At 37.2% G+C, this 18029-nt stretch overlaps 1 protein-coding gene across 6 annotated transcripts in view; it reads right to left on the reverse strand.

Moving 5' to 3' along the window:
* Positions 1-460: 460 nt before the first annotated feature.
* CDK7 (cyclin dependent kinase 7) overlaps positions 461-18029 on the reverse strand; it is a 31979-nt gene continuing 14410 nt past the window's right edge. For 5 of the 6 annotated variants that reach the window (XM_077773553.1, XM_077773551.1, XM_077773552.1 and 2 more), the window contains 6 exons: positions 17888-18006; positions 15214-15313; positions 9408-9494; positions 5113-5262; positions 1072-1219; positions 461-663 (listed from right to left, as the gene is read on the reverse strand). In XM_077773553.1, coding sequence (XP_077629679.1) covers positions 635-663; positions 1072-1219; positions 5113-5262; positions 9408-9494; positions 15214-15313; positions 17888-18006 — 633 coding nt within the window. In that variant the 3' untranslated portion in view covers positions 461-634. The remainder of the gene's footprint in view (positions 664-1071; positions 1220-5112; positions 5263-9407; positions 9495-15213; positions 15314-17887; positions 18007-18029) is intronic. The other variant, XM_077773554.1, reaches the window with a different exon arrangement.

An 18029-nucleotide genomic window follows, 5' to 3' on the forward strand; every position in this document is an offset into this window, starting at 1 on the left:
AAAAACCTTATTATAAGTATGAGATAGCCTATCATTCGTATAAAATTTTGAGACCCCAAGCAATACTGGATATTACTATATGCATTTTTATAAAATAGCATTATAAAATCATGGAAAGACATTTCCTGTGAGTCACTTCCCTTTTGGGAAGCGTTTTGAAAAGGAAAAGAATAGAATGGCATATTAAAGGAACCTCAATTTCATTTCTAATTTTTTCTTTTTTTCCTATTTAGTACATTAACATTTGTTAACTCTAGGTAGTAGGTATATGCTACATTACTACTACTGCTTCCATTTTTAAATACTACCCCTGCTACTATAATCTGTTAAGCTATATGGGCCAGGTCACCAAAATAACTGATGATTATTTTTATTAAGGTTTCCTTAATGAATTTTCAATTCTACATGTCAGAGAATTGAAGTTAATCTTACTTTTGCACTCTAATCAGAAAAATCAGAATTAAGTTTGTTTTAAAATACATTTAATAAAAATAATCCAGTTTTACATATTTTACATGTGTAGAATATTTACAAATTCCTTCTACAGCATTTACTTAACGTTTACTATTTTTCCATTATTTGCCTTTTGGGCTATTTCCTTCAGTAGTAAAATACTGTCCAGTGATCTTTGTAACTAAAAAATTAGCTTCTTGGGTAATCCTCCTAGGTGAAAAAAAAATGAGGTTGTTCACATTTAATCTTATGGCATTTCTAACCAGTTATTGCATACAACTACATCCAATACATTTTACTTTGATTTGCTAATAGCACTTGTTAAACAATAAGCATATAGTATACCAATAAAAATTTATGAAGAAAATAAGGTACACATTCATAGTTCTTGCAACTCTGAGGTATACTCAGAAGTGCCCATGTCCTTTTAAAAAGCTTGATTTAATAATTTTCAATGGAAACAAATATTGCTAAAATACCACATTCTCTACCAAACACTTAAGAAAAGCAAACAGCTCACAATCTACATTTCTTAGCTGCCCCTCAGTCACTAGCTATACATTATCTCCTTGGCGTTTTCTGAATCCATTTCATTTCTTACGAAAATGAAAGTTTTACCTTGTTCCAAGGCCTGTGTTCGCTTCCGTTTTGTTGCTACAGCCGGATTTGACTGCTCCTTTAAAGTTTCCAATGGACAGTTTGGTCTTGGCAGCTGACACCCAGGTGTTGGCCCTGGCCGATTACTGAAATACTGAGTTTTCAAGGCCTTTAAAAAAAGATACCAAAGAAAGTAGGATTTTAAATGAGTATCTGAACTGTTTAAAAAAATCAAATCTCCACAATTGTTGGGAACATTAAAAACACTATGTGAATGCCCCACTTCCAACACGAAATTCATCTTAAGAATTTGGACGAGCAAATTACTACAAAGAAACACATAAATAACAGTTTAAGACTGGCTGAAAATTTCATTACCTTAAGAAAAAGAAACTACCTTGTAATTTTTCTACAGCTGAACAGCCTATACTAAATATGAAATATCTTCAGTTAAGACATGTATATATAATTTAGCTCTCTATACATAAGGGGCTCTATAGTTCAACATGTAAAGACAGAAACTTGCTTAAAAAGAACTTCAGAGTTTGTCACAACATCTGTATGTATTCAAATTCCAAGTCTTGCAAATACAGTTTCTTTTATTTTTTTTTNGCCACCCAGGCGCCCCACTTTTATTATAAAAGTTTAAAAGATGCAATAGGCTGGTAACAATGTATTAAAATCCAATAATCTACCGCAAATTATTAAATATTTTACTAGGAAGGAACTGCACAAAGTTATTTCTACATACTAACTGTTCAATGTTCTATGACATGATACTTTACCTCGGTCCTGAATTCCAATAAAAATAGTTTTATTCTAAATGACAAATTTTTCAAGTTCATACTTGATTTGTATCATAATGCAGTTCAGTAGGCACAATAATTCCTTTTGCATAATCCTTTTAGGAACATAAATTCATATCAACTTTTCAAGCATTTCCTCTCACATTATATTATTTGCAGTGATAATTTAATGATTCCTTACTTCGAAAGAGTTGCATTTCTACAGTATGCTTTCAAATCAACAGTTCATGAGTAAATTAAGCTAATCCTGAGCTATCAGAGATCTAAGAAAGGGAAACTATCTCAATTCCCACTTTAAGAAAAATATCCAGGAGTCAAAATCCATTGTTGTTTTTTTTTTTTTTTAAACATTTATTCATTTTTTGAGAGACAGAGACAGACAGTGTCAACAGGGGAAGGACTGAGAGAGGGAGACACAGAATCCAAAGCAGGCTCCAGGCTCTGAGCTGTCAACACAAAGCCCAACGCGGGGCTCGAACTTGGGAACCGTGAGATCATGACCTGAGCTGAAGTCGGCCACTTAACCGAGCCACCCAGGCGCCCCTCAAAATCCATTTAAGAAAATTATTTCTGGGGCACCTGGGTGGCTCAGTCAGTTAAGGGTTCAACTTCAGCTCAGGTCATGATCTCACAGTCTGTGGGTCAAGCCTGGCACTGGGTTCTGTCCTAATGGCTCAGAGCCTGGAGCCTGCTTCAGATTCTCTCTCTCTCTCTCTCTCTCTCTCTCTCTCTGCCCCTCCCTGGCTTGCATATGCAATCTCTCTCAAATATAAAAAAAAAATTCTACCAAAATACAACCCAAATAAGTTGTCACAACTTTTCTATAAATTTTTATTTTTATTATTAATGAGAACAACTTCTAGATAGTCTCAAATTTCCTAGGATGGAGATAGAATGTATATTATGTATGGGTGGAAAGGTAATGAGGTACTTGTTTGAAATTAGAAGAGTACTTCTAAGGAGCGCCTGGGTGGCTCAGTCGGTTGAGCGTCCAACTTCGGCTTAGGTTATGATCTCACAGTTCCTGGGTTCGAGCCCCACGTCAAGCTCTGTGCTGACAGCTAGCTCAGAGCCTTTGGGATTCTGTGTCTCCCTCTCTCTCTGACCCTCCCCTGTTCATGCTGTCTCTTTCTCTCTCAGAAATAAAAAAAAACATTAAAATAAATAAACGAAGTAAATGCATTAAATAATGATTTGGTAGTCTGTTATAAACTTAAGTGAAAAAATATCTATTTTGTATCCTTGGTATATTGTGCATTAACATGTTTTATAAAACATGTATGAAGACTTGTGACATTTCATTTTAATCAGGGTCTTACTTTATGAAGCCAATCATTGTATTGTGTTGCAATTCTGCACTTGCCTGCCCCAATTAAAAAAAATTTTTTTAATGTTTATTTATTTTTGAAAGAGAGACAGTGTGAGCAGGGGAGGAGCTGAGAGAGAAGGAGACACAGAATCCCAAGCAGACTCCAGGCTGTGAGCTGTCAGCAGAGANTGAGAGAGGGAGACACAGAATCCAAAGCAGGCTCCAGGCTCTGAGCTGTCAACACAAAGCCCAACGCGGGGCTCGAACTTGGGAACCGTGAGATCATGACCTGAGCTGAAGTCGGCCACTTAACCGAGCCACCCAGGTGCCCCTCAAAATCCATTTAAGAAAATTATTTCTGGGGCACCTGGGTGGCTCAGTCAGTTAAGGGTTCAACTTCAGCTCAGGTCATGATCTCACAGTTTGTGGGTCAAGCCTGGCACTGGGTTCTGNGAGAGCCTGAGCGGGGCTCAAACCCACGCCTGAGATCATATGAGCTGAAGTTGATGCTCAACCCAGTGAACCATGCAGGCATCCTTCCCTGCCCCAATTTAAAGTGTTTGTGACACTATCCTTTATTTGTTTTGTGCTTGATTTTAAAACAAAGGCAATGGATTTTTTCTTTCTCTTTTTAATGTTTTTNATAAAGAAACTTTGGGGCACCTGGGTGGCTCAGTCAGTTGAGTGTCTGACTCTTTACTTTGGCTCCGGTCATTATCTCACAGTTTGTGGGTTCAAGCCCATCTGTGCTGACAGTGCAGAACCTGCTTGGGGTTCTCTCTCTCTCCCTCTTTCTCTCTGCCCCTCCCCCATTCTCTCTCTCAAAATGAATACACTTTGAAAAAAAGTGTAAAAATACACTAAACTTTAAAAATAAAATAAAATCTAGGATGCCTCTGTGGTTCAGTTGGTTAAGTGTCTAACTTCAGCTCAGGTCATAATTTCGCAGTCTGTGATTTCAAATCCTGCATCAGGCTCTNTCGAGGCTTTGAGCTGCCAGCACAGAGCCCAACGTGGGACTCAAACCCACGAGTGGTGGTGAGATCATGACCTGAGGTGAAGCCAGACGCTCAACTGACTGGGCCACCCAGGCACTCCTGGATTTTTTCTTTCAAATCCACAGATCTTTTGTTTTTGTGTTGGACAGCATTTCTTCTTTCTTTTATAAAAGCAGATATTCTTGGTCTTCCTATTCTTTTTGAGTTTGATTCTTATTTCCCTTAAGTGAGGGTATCAATGTTTGTTCTATGCAGGGTATCTTTCAATCTCTGTATGTAAGCATACAGTTGTATTCAATTTTCAGGACACCTGGCTGACTCAGAAGAGGATGTGACTCCTGATCTCCGGGTTGTCAGTTCAAGCCCCACACTCGGTGCAGAGATTACTTAAAAATAAAATCTTTAGGGGCGCCTGGGTGGCTTAGTTGGTTAAGCGTCCNTAAATAAATATTAAAATAAAGTTAAATAAAATCTTTAAGAAAGAAGAAAAAACTATACTATTTTCTCCCCATTATCACTTTCTGACTATGACAGTGATCAGCATGCATATCGAGACTACATTTCATGGGGAAAAAAACCAAAACACTTTTGGCATTAGGCTTGGCATTAATCGAAATATTATTTTAACAAGTACAAAACCATTCTTATTTTTTCTTCTCTAGGTAAACTACTTGAAAGCCAATTAATTATGACACAAATATGTATTTATATGTCCCTAAGCAAAAGTAAACTTTCTTGTTGCGTATGCATGATGTTAAGTTAATACCAGTCTGAACGGGGCTTATAGCTTAAGTATAAAATAAAACTTATAATTCCTTAAAACAAAAACACATCTTTATAGTATTTAAGGAATGCTAGAAAACCTTATGAAATTCTGTTTTTACTTTATCAGTTTCAGAGTTCAGATTATCCTCATATTTCCTAATATAAAAAAGATGTGTTAAAATACCTGTGTGGCTGTAATTCGAGTACATGGGTTAAATAAGAATAAGCCTTGTATGAGATCTAGCAAGTCGTCTCCTGCTGCAATGAAGATGTGTTGTAACGGGATTCCAGGAAAACTCTTAAATGTCACGAAATCTGGAAGACTACACATGTCCTATAAAAATATTTATAATTCAAACGTGAGGACTGAAAGTCATACAAATCTCAAATGAAGAACTAAAAACTGTCAAATGATCTATGTAGAAAATTCCAAGAAATCTATTTAAAAACTCCTAAAATTACTGAATAAAACAAGGTTAGAGAATATAGAATAAAGACATAAAAATCAACTGTGGTTCTATATACTGGTAACAAATGTAGATACTGAAATTTAAAACACCATTTAGAACTCAAAAAGAACAATGAAATACATGAAAATCTAACAAAACATGTAGGACACGTATACTAAAACCTACATTAACTGAGGTGCCTGCCTGGCTTAGTTGGTGGAATGCATGACTCTTGACCTCAACGTTATAATGAGATCCAAGTGGGTGTAGAAAATACTTAAAAATAAAATCTTTAAGGGACACCTGAGTGGCTCAGTCGGTTGAGCACCCAACTTCACTCAGGTCATCTCCTGGTTCATGAGTATGAGCCCCACAGCAGGCTCACTGCTTGTCAGCCTGTCAGCGTAGAGCCTGCTTCAGTTCCTCTGTACCCCCTCTCTGATTTAAAAAACAAAATAAAATCTTAAAAAAAAAAAATGATGAGATCTGTCTTATTTATGGATTTGAACATTCAATTTTGTAAGGATGCAAATTCTTCTCAAAATAATGTGGGGTTGAAGGTAATTCTTACCAAAATTCTCACAAAATCACTGTAGATTATTCTAAAATGCATGTGGGAAGGCAAAAGAACTGTAACACCTATAAAAACTTTTAAAACCAACAGAAATGGAGGAATCAATCTACCTGATTTCAAGACTTAATGAATAGCTACTTTAATTAAGACTGTGCTATCAAGCAGAGGGATATAGATCAAAGGAACACAAGATGGAACCCAAAACTGATCCCAACTGACTTTTGTTTTCATATATTGTCTTATTTTATTCAAATATCCGTCTGATTACACCTGGTCCAAGACTACTCAAATAATAAACCAATATAAACAGATGTTAAAGACTGGTCTTCAAATATTATAGCCCATGATGCCATCCTTGCCTATGATCTCACAGACATAAAACTATATACACATGTCAGTAGCCACCAAAACATTCAGCAGATGTTTGAATACTCTTTTGACTATTTTTTCCAAGCTCTGAATAGTTGTCGGAACTTAAGCAGGGATAAGAGGAACCAGCTCAACCGTGGCATAGTGCCAAAATGTGGCCAATCGAGGATTCAAGTAAGTCACAGCAGTGTTCACCAGCACCTGGGCCTTCTCCCTAAGGTTACTAACAAAATGGACCACAGTTCCAAGATGAAAAGTCCATTGACCCGTACAGCTGCTGAGTCTACCCAACTGATTTATGACAATGGTGCAAAGCAATTTAATGGAAAAAGTCTTTTCAACAAATGGTGCTAAAGTAACTGGACCATACACAGGCCAAAAACAAAAAACAAACAAATAAACAAAAAACCCAGACCCTTGACAAAGTCACACATCTAATGCAAAAAGTAACTCAAAAAGGATCACATACTGAAATGATAAATGTAAAACTGTAAAACTTTTAGGTAAAAAAAATTGTCAGCAAAATCTTTGAGCTAGGCAAAGAGCTCTTTAACTTGAAATCAAAAGAATGATTTGTAAAAAGACAAACTGATAAAACAGACTTCATGAGAATTAAAAACCAAACAACCAATTACAAAATAGGGGACCTGGCTGGCTCAGTTGAGTAGAGCATGTAACTCTTGATTTCAGGATGGTGACTTTGAGCCCCATGTTAGGTATAAAGATTACTTAATAATAAAATAAAATGTGTTTTAAAAAATGGGAAAAAGACATGAAGAGACATTTAACATTTAACGAAAGATATACCTATGGCCAATAAGCACATGAAAAGACACTCAACACCATCAGTTATTAGGGAAATGATAATTAAAATCACAATGAACTGTCACTACACACCATCAGAGTGCTTAAAATAAGTGACAACAACAAATGCTGGAGAGGATGCAGAGAAAATAGGTTACTCATATATGGCTAGTAAGAATATAAAATGGTACAGCCAATCTGGAAAACAAATTGGCAGTTTCTTAAATTAACTACACAACTACCATAGGTGTCAGCAACTGCTCTCCTGGGCATCTATCCTAGAGAAATAAAGGCTTATTTCTATACAAAAACAAACAAGCAAATAAACAAAACCCTATACATTAATGCTTAGAGGAGCTTTATTTGTAACAGCCCCAACTGGAAACAATGAAGGTGTCCTTCAAGGAGAGGATGGTTAAACACACTGTGGTACATATATACCATATGGCAATAAAAAGAAACAAATTACTGATATATACAACCTGGATGAATCTCCAGAGAATTATGCTGAATGTGTAACCTTATAGGCATATACTACAAGGTTACATAGTATGTGATTCCATTTATAACATTTTTGAAATGACAAAGTCACAGAAAGGGAGAGCCAATCAGTGATTGCCAGGGATTAAAGAGTGAGTGAGAGTGGAAGGAAAGTAGGTATAGCTAAAAAAGGGCAACATACAGGATCTTTGTGGTGATGCCCTGTATGTTAATCCTATCAGCGTCAGCATGCTGGTCATGATATTGTAGTAATTTTGTAAGAAGCTTGGTACAGAGTTCAAGGAGTATCTCAATTATCTCTTATAACTAAAATCTACAATAATCTCAAAATAAGTTTAATTTTCAAAAATCTAAGGAAAAATATCAGTAAAGCAATTACTATTTAGAAAATCATGTCTGGGGTGCCTGGGTGGCTCAGCTGGTCAAGAATCTGACTTCAGGTCAGGTCATGATCTCACAGCTCATGAGTTCAAGCCCCACGCTGGGCTCTGTGCTGTCAGCTTGGAGCCCAGAGCCTGCTTCTGCTTGTGTCTTCCCCTCTCTGTCCCTTCCCTATGTGGACTCTGTCTCGCTCTCAACAATAAACATTAAAACAATTTTAAAAAAGAAAGACAAAATCATGTCTAAGGGGGGAAAAAAGAAAATCATGTCTAAGAGAAAAGGACTGTAGAGAATAACATGAACATGGCTCTGGAGTCAGACAGATCCACACCGCACTCCTAGCTCTGACACTATGTAGCCTTTGGATAAATTATTTATCCTCAGTAAACCTCACTTGTCTCAAATAAACTGGGACTAACAGTACCTACTTCATAGGATTGCTGGGAGAATGAAATATAATTTATGAAAAGCCTGTCATTAATGGCATATAATGTGATCAATAAAGGACAGCTACTAAAGCAGGTTTTACCATGAGCACATATAGCAAACTAGTTATAATTAGAAAGTTGAGGAAGTAATAGCACAAAAGAAACTCCTTCCACTAAATTTCAGCTTCAGAAAATTTTATCAGTTTTACCCAGGATGTAGAGTCTGATTAAAATGCAGGTTTTCTAGTATTTATTTATTCTCCAGGAGATGGGGCTATAACAGGAAGGAAAATCTAAAGGTTTACAATATTAATTAATATTAATTACAAAATTAATTACAATTTTAATTAATATTAATTAATTTACAATATTAATTAAGAATAAACAAGTGAGATTATATTACTAAACTACAATATGTAAAATTTAGCAACTTAAATTGGTATAAATTTTTACTCAAGACTTAAGATTTTTTTGTAGACAATGTAACGAATTAAAAATATTCATAATACTGAGACATCTTAACTGTTAGTGAAAATTCTACAAATATACCCTAAATTCACCAAGATGTTGATGAACAAACATGAAATATCCATAAAATGAAATAGCATGCAGCTGTTAAAAAGACAAATGTCAGGAAAAAAAGGTCAGTTATAAACATTAAGTAAAAAGATCAAGTTGGTTGCAAAAAATATGGCACAACCCTATTTTTATTCAAGAAAAGATAAATATGTAACTGTGTAAGTGTATGTTTGTGCATGTATCTTCATAGCAAGATGTCCCACCAAATGGACAGTAATTAACTCTGGGATGGGAATTACTGGGATGAAGAAAGGGCAACATGTACATAGGAAGCTNTTGCAAAGTATATATTACTAGTAAATTAAGACATGAATACATTTCTTTAAGAAATACCTACATGACAACAACATATCAAATCCTAACTACATTTTAAAGAACATGTATGAAAGCTTACAGGCCACTGTTCCTCAGTTGGTGTGCCCAAAGTTTCAAATATTCTTGTTAGTTGATCAAGGTCTGAATCTCCTGGCAAAAAAGGAACCTGAAAGAGAGCAAGACACAGTTATTTCAGGTGTTCTGTAACAGTTATACAAATAATACTATAAACTTAGTAAGAAAAACTAAACTGTAACAAAAATCATAATGTAGTCTGAGGTATACTGGGTACCACATTAGGTTCTACACTGCTAACAAAGTAAAGAGTACCATCCTGCTCATTTTATTCACTCTTTAATAATCACCATGTATATGATCTCATAGTTCATGGAACTGAGCCCCACTTTGGATTCTGCGGTGGTAGCTCAGAGCCTGCTTGGGATTCTCTTTCTGCTACTCCCTCACTCATGTGCACTCTCTGTCCCTCTCAAAATAAACAAACAAACATTTAAAAAAAACACACATACCACCATGTAATAGGCATTATACTAATTAATTAAGCCGTAGGTACTTAAAAGAAGGGAACAAGACAGTCCTTGCTCTCCTCTGGCGTAATGTGAGGAATGCTGGTAATACAAATAAAGGGGTCTCCACAAGATGATGTTTTCAGTGAGAGTACAGGATCCTAGCCCACACAAAACAGCACCTAAACCACTCTAGATAGGTCAAGGAAGGCTTCCTAGAGGAAGTAGCAGTCAAAGCTGAAAGATTAGATAGAGTTAGCTAGAGGAAAAGTCTAAAACGGAGAACTATTCTAGCTAAAGCAAAGGTGAGCAAAGGTTGGCAGGCAGGCAGAACATATTTACATNAGCAGTCAAAGCTGAAAGATTAGATAGAGTTAGCTAGACGGAGAACTATTCTAGCTAAAGCAAAGGTGAGCAAAGGTTGGCAGGCAGGCAGAACATATTTACATTACAATCTAATTTAAGTATTACCTTGGCATACTATTTCTCTGAAGAAGTATAATGACAAACTTTAAAAGGATAAGTGATTACAAGTTAAAAATTAGAAGCTAATAATAAAATCCTTACTATATATAGGCACTATTTTCCAATTCATTCTCAAACATCTATGTAAACATATAGAAGAGTAAAGAATTTACTGTGAATAACAGAGGCCTTTCACACTGTTAAATGCTTTCAAAAAGTTCATAAACTCACCGAAAAGACCAGATTAAGTACCAGGTCTCCAACATTTCTACTACTGTGGACCAGTAACAATTTCCCTAAACACTGCCAAAACAGCATTTAACTCAGCCAGTTATCAATTTATTCCAAGCTCACCCTTTTTGCCTTCTCTGAGAAAACAGATCTGAGTCTTTAAATATTGTTCTTTTAGAGGTGCTTGTGTGGCTTAGTGGGTTAGGCATCTGACTCCAGCTCAGGTCCTGATTCACACAGTTCATGAGTTTAAGTCCCACTGTGAGTGAACCTGTTTCTCTCTCCCTCTGTCTCTGCCCCTCATGCATTTGTGCCCTCTCTCTCAACATACATACATATACGTATATATGTATTTTTCTTTTGCCAGCTGAAGCTCTGACAATAGAGGCTGCTGGAGAACATTATACGAAGAAGACTTCTGCTTCCCACTTCCCAGCCTGCTTGCCCAGCACACCTCCTGCAGTATCTCAGCTTCTCTGGCAGCAGGTTCCTGCAATTGCAGGCAGTTCTACACTGCCCAATGCACAGAGCAGCTTCCCTCTACACAGGCTTGAGTAGCACAGTGCCTCCAGAAAACCTCCCCTGAACAGCTTTCCTCTACATGCAAGAGGGCAGATGAACAAGTGCTGCCAACACAGCTCCACAGCAACTTCTATGTCGTCCAGTGAGCCACACTTGTGTGCCCTTTTCAGCAAGGTCTAGATCTCAGTCCTGGGGTCCTCTTCCTATGGTGCTGTCTCAGTCCTAGGGTGGTTGCTCCTTCTGTGTCCCATTCCTATAGTCCTCAGAATTAAGGATTTCTACTTTCTGACTAGATCTAGATTTAATACAACCCCTATGTACAACATTGGACTATTATGTGTATGAAATGTGCACCCAGAAAAAGAAAATTAAAGCTATATTAAATAACATTTCACAAGTATTTTTAGGTATGCTAACATTTTCTTCTCATATAAAAAGATGATGTATCTCTTTACTTTACAGACTGCTGATATAAAAACTGTACTCAAGGGACACTCATCACCATAGGATTAGTTTCATGGCAAGCTGGCACTTTAGTCAGATTTTTTAAGGATGGGTGTTTAGGTATGATATATTTTTTTAAAGTTTATTTATTTTTGAGAGATACAGAGTGCATGGGCATGCATGCACATGTGTGAAAGACAGCAGAGGGGCAGAGAAAGAGGTAGAGAGAGGCTTAACCGAATGAACCACCCAGGCACCTTTATATGTATATATATATTTTTAATGTTTACTTATTTTTGAGAGAGAGAGACAGAATGTGAACAAAGGAGGGGCAGAGAGAGAGGGAGACACAGAATCCAAAACAGGCTCCAGGTTCCGAGCTATCAGCACAGAGCCTGGTGCAGGGCTCGAACTCATGAACTGTGAGATCATGACCTGAGCCGAAGTTGGCGCTTAACTGACTGAGCCACCCAGGTGCCCCTCTTTGTATTTTAAAAAATTATTTAAAGTAATCTCTATACCCAATGTGGGGCTCAAACCCATGACCCTGAGATCAAGAGTCGCATGCTCCTCTAGTAGGGTGAGCCAGAAGGAGCCCTAAGATATGAAATTTTAAGTTATAATGAGCTACCTCATGTGTAAACTTTGGATCTCAATTTGAATAAACTATAAGAGATTTATGATAAGTGGTAAATCTGAACAAAGACAGGGTACTCATTTATCCTCCCCCCCCACCCCCCAGAATTCTCAGANAGAATAAATAAATAAAATGATTTAAACAATATTGATTACTTGGCTGGACATACACTTTATTGTTGGTCCTCTGTTTTCTAATTTAAGTAGTCTTTGAATCTATTTTATAAAGTACATATATAAAGAAAACAACACTTTAAAAAAGGTGGAATGCTGGTAACAGCAAGGCTTTTGAACTATTGAACTGCATTCAATGATCTGTTTGGACGGCAGGATCTCACCAGATTCAGAACTGTGTGGATAGCAATTCTAATGATATTTTTATTTTTTTATTTTATTTTTTTTACAAATAGTTTATTGTCAAGTTGGTTTCCATATAACACCCAGTGCTCATCCCCACAAGTGCCCTCCTCCATACCCATCTCCCCCCTCACCCCTCACACCCATCAGTCCTCAGTTTGTTATCAGCATTCAAGAGTCTCTTGTGGTTTGCCTCCCTCCCTCTCCCCCACTATTTCCCCCCTTCTTCTCCCCAATGGTCCTCCGTTAAGTTCCTCCTAATCCTCCTATACGTGCAAACAAATGGTATCTGTCCTTCTCTGCCTGACTTATTTCGCTCAGCGTTAACACCCTCAAGGTCCATCCATGTTGCTACACATGGCCAGATTTCATTCTTTCTCATTGCTGTGTAGTATTCCATTCTATAGATAAACCACATCTTCTTGATCCATTCGTCCGTTGATGGAAACTTAGGCTCTTTTCCATGGATATTTTTAAATGAGCACAGAATAGTTTAAAATAGAAAATATCTTAAAAAATAATAAAATATGAAACATTTTTCTTCAATTATGCAGGACTAAAGTATGGCAAAATGGCACAGTTCTTCATCAATTGGAACTGTCTGTTAATTTCTTCATAACCTTGAAGCAACAATGCCAATAGCTAATAAGATCCCAACCATGATTCTAATGAAGTCCACAATTTCTAATCTATTTAAATTATTATTTTTGTATTTATTTTTTAAATATTTATTTATTTATTTTGAGATTGAGAGAGAAAGACAGAGACAAAGAGAGAGCACAGGAGAGGTAGAGAGAGAGGGAGGGAGCAAGAGAACCAGAAGCAGACTCAGCATGTGTTAGTGCAGAGCCCAATGCCAGGCTCAAATCCCTGAACTGTGAAATCATGACCTGAGTCAAAACCAGAAGTCAGATGCTTAAACCAACCAGACACCCAGGCACCCCTATTTATTTATTTTAATTTCAATTAGTTAACAGACAGTACAATATTGGTTTCAGGAGTAGAATTCATCACTTACATGCAACACCCTATCTATCTATCTATCTACCTACCTACCTACCTACCTATCTATCTATCCCATCCCCCAATCCACCTCCCTCCATCAAACCTCAGTTTATTCTCTATCATTAAGAGTCTCTTGTTAACCTGTTTACTCTTAACTGCTATCTCTATCTACTTACCTTCTAAATGGAATGATAAACCGTAACATTAGGGGCCAAGAAATTTTGGTTTTATCTTGGTAATGAATGAACTCTGTTTTCCGGAACTAAATGATCCTGCAATGTAACCTTCTGGTAAACTCTGTTTTTGTCAGTAGCAGAGCGGTCATGCCAGCTGATCCACAGGACCCATCACTAGCACAGGGATTACTATTCATGTTCAAATCTAAATGTGTGAGAGTTTCTTCTGCAAGCATCCCGAGGCATAAGCTTCCAAAACGAATCACAGAACTCACACCAAACTAAGAAAGATATTTAAGAAGGTAACTTTGCAGTGTGTTAGGGTGGCTTAGTTGGTTAAGGGTCTGACTTCAGCTCAGGTCATTGTCTCATGGTTTGCGAATTCAAGTTTTATATCAGGTGAGCCCAGCTTCTCTCTCTCTCTGACCCTCACTCACTTGTGCCCTCTCTCTCTCTCTCTCTCTCAAAAAAGAAAAGAAAAGAAAAAGGTAACTCTGTGGTATATAGAAGCTATTTTCTGTGTTCAAGAAATTAAAAAACTGTGGGGCGCCTGGGTGGCTCAGTCAGTTAAGCGTCCGACTTCGGCTCAGGTCATGATCTCACGGTTTGTGGGTTTGAGCCCCGCATCAGGATCTGTGCTGACAGCCAGCTCAGAGCCTGGAGCCGGTTTCAGATTCTGTCTCCCTCTCTCTCTGATCCTCCCCTGCTCATGCTGTCTCTCTTTCTCTCAGAAATAAATAAAAATCATCAAAAATTAAAAAAAAAAAAAAGAAATTAAAAAACTGTATTTCTGTATCCTGGGTTTACATTTCTTTAAATACGTATCACTTGAGGAAAAGAGTTGGGGTTGGAATATCTGGAATTTTGTAAAGAGGAAAAAACTCTCAGCTTCAGAAGGACTCCCCAATATTCCTTTGCCTTCATCATTTAGGAAGGCTAAAACTAACCTTTATAGCTAAGGAAAAGTTTCTGATGCACCATCTTTATCTCCACCAGGGTAGGGAGACAATGTCTTATTTTAATTAAGATGGTCTCAGTTGAGAGGAATGCTACAGGACCAACATGTCTGCTTTGTTTGAAGAGAACTAAAATAATCCTCTCACACAAGGTTTAGTTATATAGTACAGCTGCAGTGGCTGGTTTTACACATCTCTTAAAGTATAATTTTAAACAGTCCAACCCAAAAATGTCCCAGGACTACAGAAGTTCATCCTAACACATTTAGTTACTGCAGTGACGTTACCATATTATAGCCTAATGAGGATTTTATTATAGTTGTATTTCCAAATATAGAAATGATTTATAGTAAAATCTTCTCTGACTTAAATGAAAGGTCTTCTCATCTCACATTACATTAACAAAAAGGTTGCACAGCGGGAGATGTCTTTTTTTTTAACTGGTCTGTTTGCTGGCTTTTTAAGAATGGTACTCCTCTCTGAGAATTATCGCTGGGAAGATAATCCTTACACAAGTTTTAAGAATATTGATTACAATACTGTAATGTATACATCAATCCTAGACTTACCCTTAGAAGCAACTCTGCCAATATACAGCCAACAGCCCACATGTCCACACCTACACCATACATTCTAGCTCCAAACAGTAACTCGGGGGCCCGATACCACCTGGAGAACAAAATGAAATATTGTAATTTTTTTTAAATTTATTTTTGAGAGAGAGAGAGAAAAAGAGAGAGAGAGAGAGAGAGAGAGAAAACATGACCGGTGGAGGGACACAGAGAGAGGAAGATACAGAATCCAAAGCAGGCTCCAGGCTCTGAACTGTCAGCACAGAGCCCGACACAGGGCTCAAACCCACAGGGCACCGTAACCTGACCTAAGTTGAAGTCCATCCCCTAACTAATTGAGTCACCCAGACACCCCAGAAATACTGTAATTTTAAAATCAAATTATTGAACTATTTCTTGGAGGAATCTCCTCAGTGAAACATCATCCCAATGATGAAATTCATGTTTATAGATGTATTAACTCAAGAAAAACTGGCTGTAAAACCAGGCAGTTCCATATTGAAAATTATACAGATCCCTGGTCCATTCACTCTTCCACTCTTAGATGACTGACATCTTCCTTCTCCTGAAACTCTCAATACCATCCTTTCCATAAGCCTATGATCTTACTTCCAACTTCACTGGAAAAAAATCCGAGTAGAGGAGAAAAAATTAGGTTTTAAAAAAAAAAAAACATAAAGAAAAAAAATTCTACAGACTCTCCTATAGTCATTTGTATTCACATAATCTGCCTTTTCATCTGTAACTATAGCTAAACTATGCTGGACTGTTTTTTTTTTTTTAATGTTTATTTATTCTTGAGAGAGATAAAGAGTGTGAGTGGGGAAGGGGTAGAAAGGGAAGGAGACACAGAATCTAAGCGAGCTCCAGGAATTGTCATGCGGCTCGAATGCACAAGCTGTGTGATCATGACCTGAGCCGAAATTGGACATTCAATCCACTGAGCCACCCAGGCACTCCTATTCTGCACTGTTTTAAAGCCAATATCTCAACTGGGGGCACTGGGTACCTTGTTCTCTTATTTTTCAAAAGTATTGAAATTCTCTCCTCTTTCTCTTACATCAACATTTTCTTCTTAACTAGACTTTTACCAATAATATACAAACATATCATTATTTCTTCATTCTTAAAAAATAAACTAAAACACAAACAAAAACTTCTTTGGGCCCTACTTCCTCCAGGAGCTGCCTCCACATTCTCTCATTATTCTGAAAAGCTGTCTGTTCAAATGCTCTCCAATTCCTTTCTTTTTTCTTTTAACTTTTCGTTTATTTTTGAGAGAGAGAGAGAGAGGACAAGTGGGGTAGGGGCAGAGAGCAAGGGAGACACAGAATCCACGAAGTCGGCTCCAGCCTCCAAGCTGTCAGCACAGGGCCTAACATGGGGTTTGAACCCACGAGCCATGAGATCATGACCTGAGCTGAAGTTGGACCCTTAACAGAATGAGCCACCTACACCCAGGTGTACCGTACTCTCTTATCCTTAAACATTTTCACAGCGGGGGGCCTGGCTGGCTCAGTCGGTAAAGCACGTGACTCTTGATCTTGGGGTCATGAGTTCAATGAGCCACACATTGCCTACTTAAAATAAAAATTTTTTAAATAATAATAAATAAAAATTAAGAAACAACAAAAATTCCCCTTTCAATTAGGCTTTCATTCTACCACTTCCATCAAAACCGCTCCTCTCAAAGTGATGGGTGATGTCCATTTCATTATTTTAACTGTTAATTTTCAGTCCTCATTTTAATTTGACCTCTTGATATGCAAGATGAGAAAATGGTAGATATAAAACACTGGTATACAATGCTCTTGTATATGGGCCCATTTTCTTGAGTTCTAAGAGTTTCTAAATGATGGGCTTCACCTTTCCAGTATGTACATGGACACTTATATCCTTTCTTACTTTAAAGCTCAGGTGACTGACACTCAGTGAGATCTATTTGGAAGAAGGTGACAAAGTAATTTAAAAGGAGAATTTAAAGATCTTCTCACATCCTTAAAACACTCTTAGAAATTAACAAATGACATCCTAACTAGAATGATAAAATCTATTGTTCCTATCTATTTCATGTGGTTTTTTAGTTTTTACACATAAAAAGTCTAAGAAAACAGGAGTACTAAAAACATGAAAACTCCAATTATCAATGCACTAGTTTATTACAGAGAATTTTTATTCAAACTGAATAATCTAAAACATGAAATCAGTTAGTGACCCATAAAATAAACACAGGACACCCCACCCCCCAAATCAGGTGAATATGTAAGAAAATAGCCACTACAGTTCTAGCCAACCTAACTCAGTAGATAAATTAGTCCCCAAACTTGTTAGGTAAATGTGTAAAACTGACTTAATCCAATTCCGTTTGAAAACATGGCTGTATTTTTTTTTCATTGTGGTTAAATGTACATAAAGAGGGCTGTATTTTTAGCAAAACGTGAGCAGTTAATTCCTGAACTCTTCTGAGATATTTCAAAGAAGCCAAATGATGCTCATTTGTGACTAATATCCTACACAACAGAGATACTGGCAGGCTCAGTTAGTAGAGACGTGACTCTCAATCTCAGGGTCATAAGTTCAAGCCCCACACTGTGCCCACACTGAGTTTATTAAAAAAAAAAAAAAAAAATCCCACACAACATAAGCTTTCAGTTTTTTTAAAGATTCTTACCTGGTTACAACCTGATGTGTATATGCTCTATTGGGGCTCCCAAATGATTTGGCCAGGCCAAAATCTGCCAGTTTTAGAACTCCGTTTTCATCTAGCAACAAGTTGTTTGGTTTTAGATCCTGTACATGGAAGTTTTAAATAA

This window comes from Crocuta crocuta, unplaced genomic scaffold (assembly GCF_008692635.1).
Source record: "Crocuta crocuta isolate KB4526 unplaced genomic scaffold, BGI_CrCroc_1.0 scaffold383, whole genome shotgun sequence".
NCBI classification, from domain to species: Eukaryota; Metazoa; Chordata; class Mammalia; order Carnivora; family Hyaenidae; genus Crocuta; species Crocuta crocuta.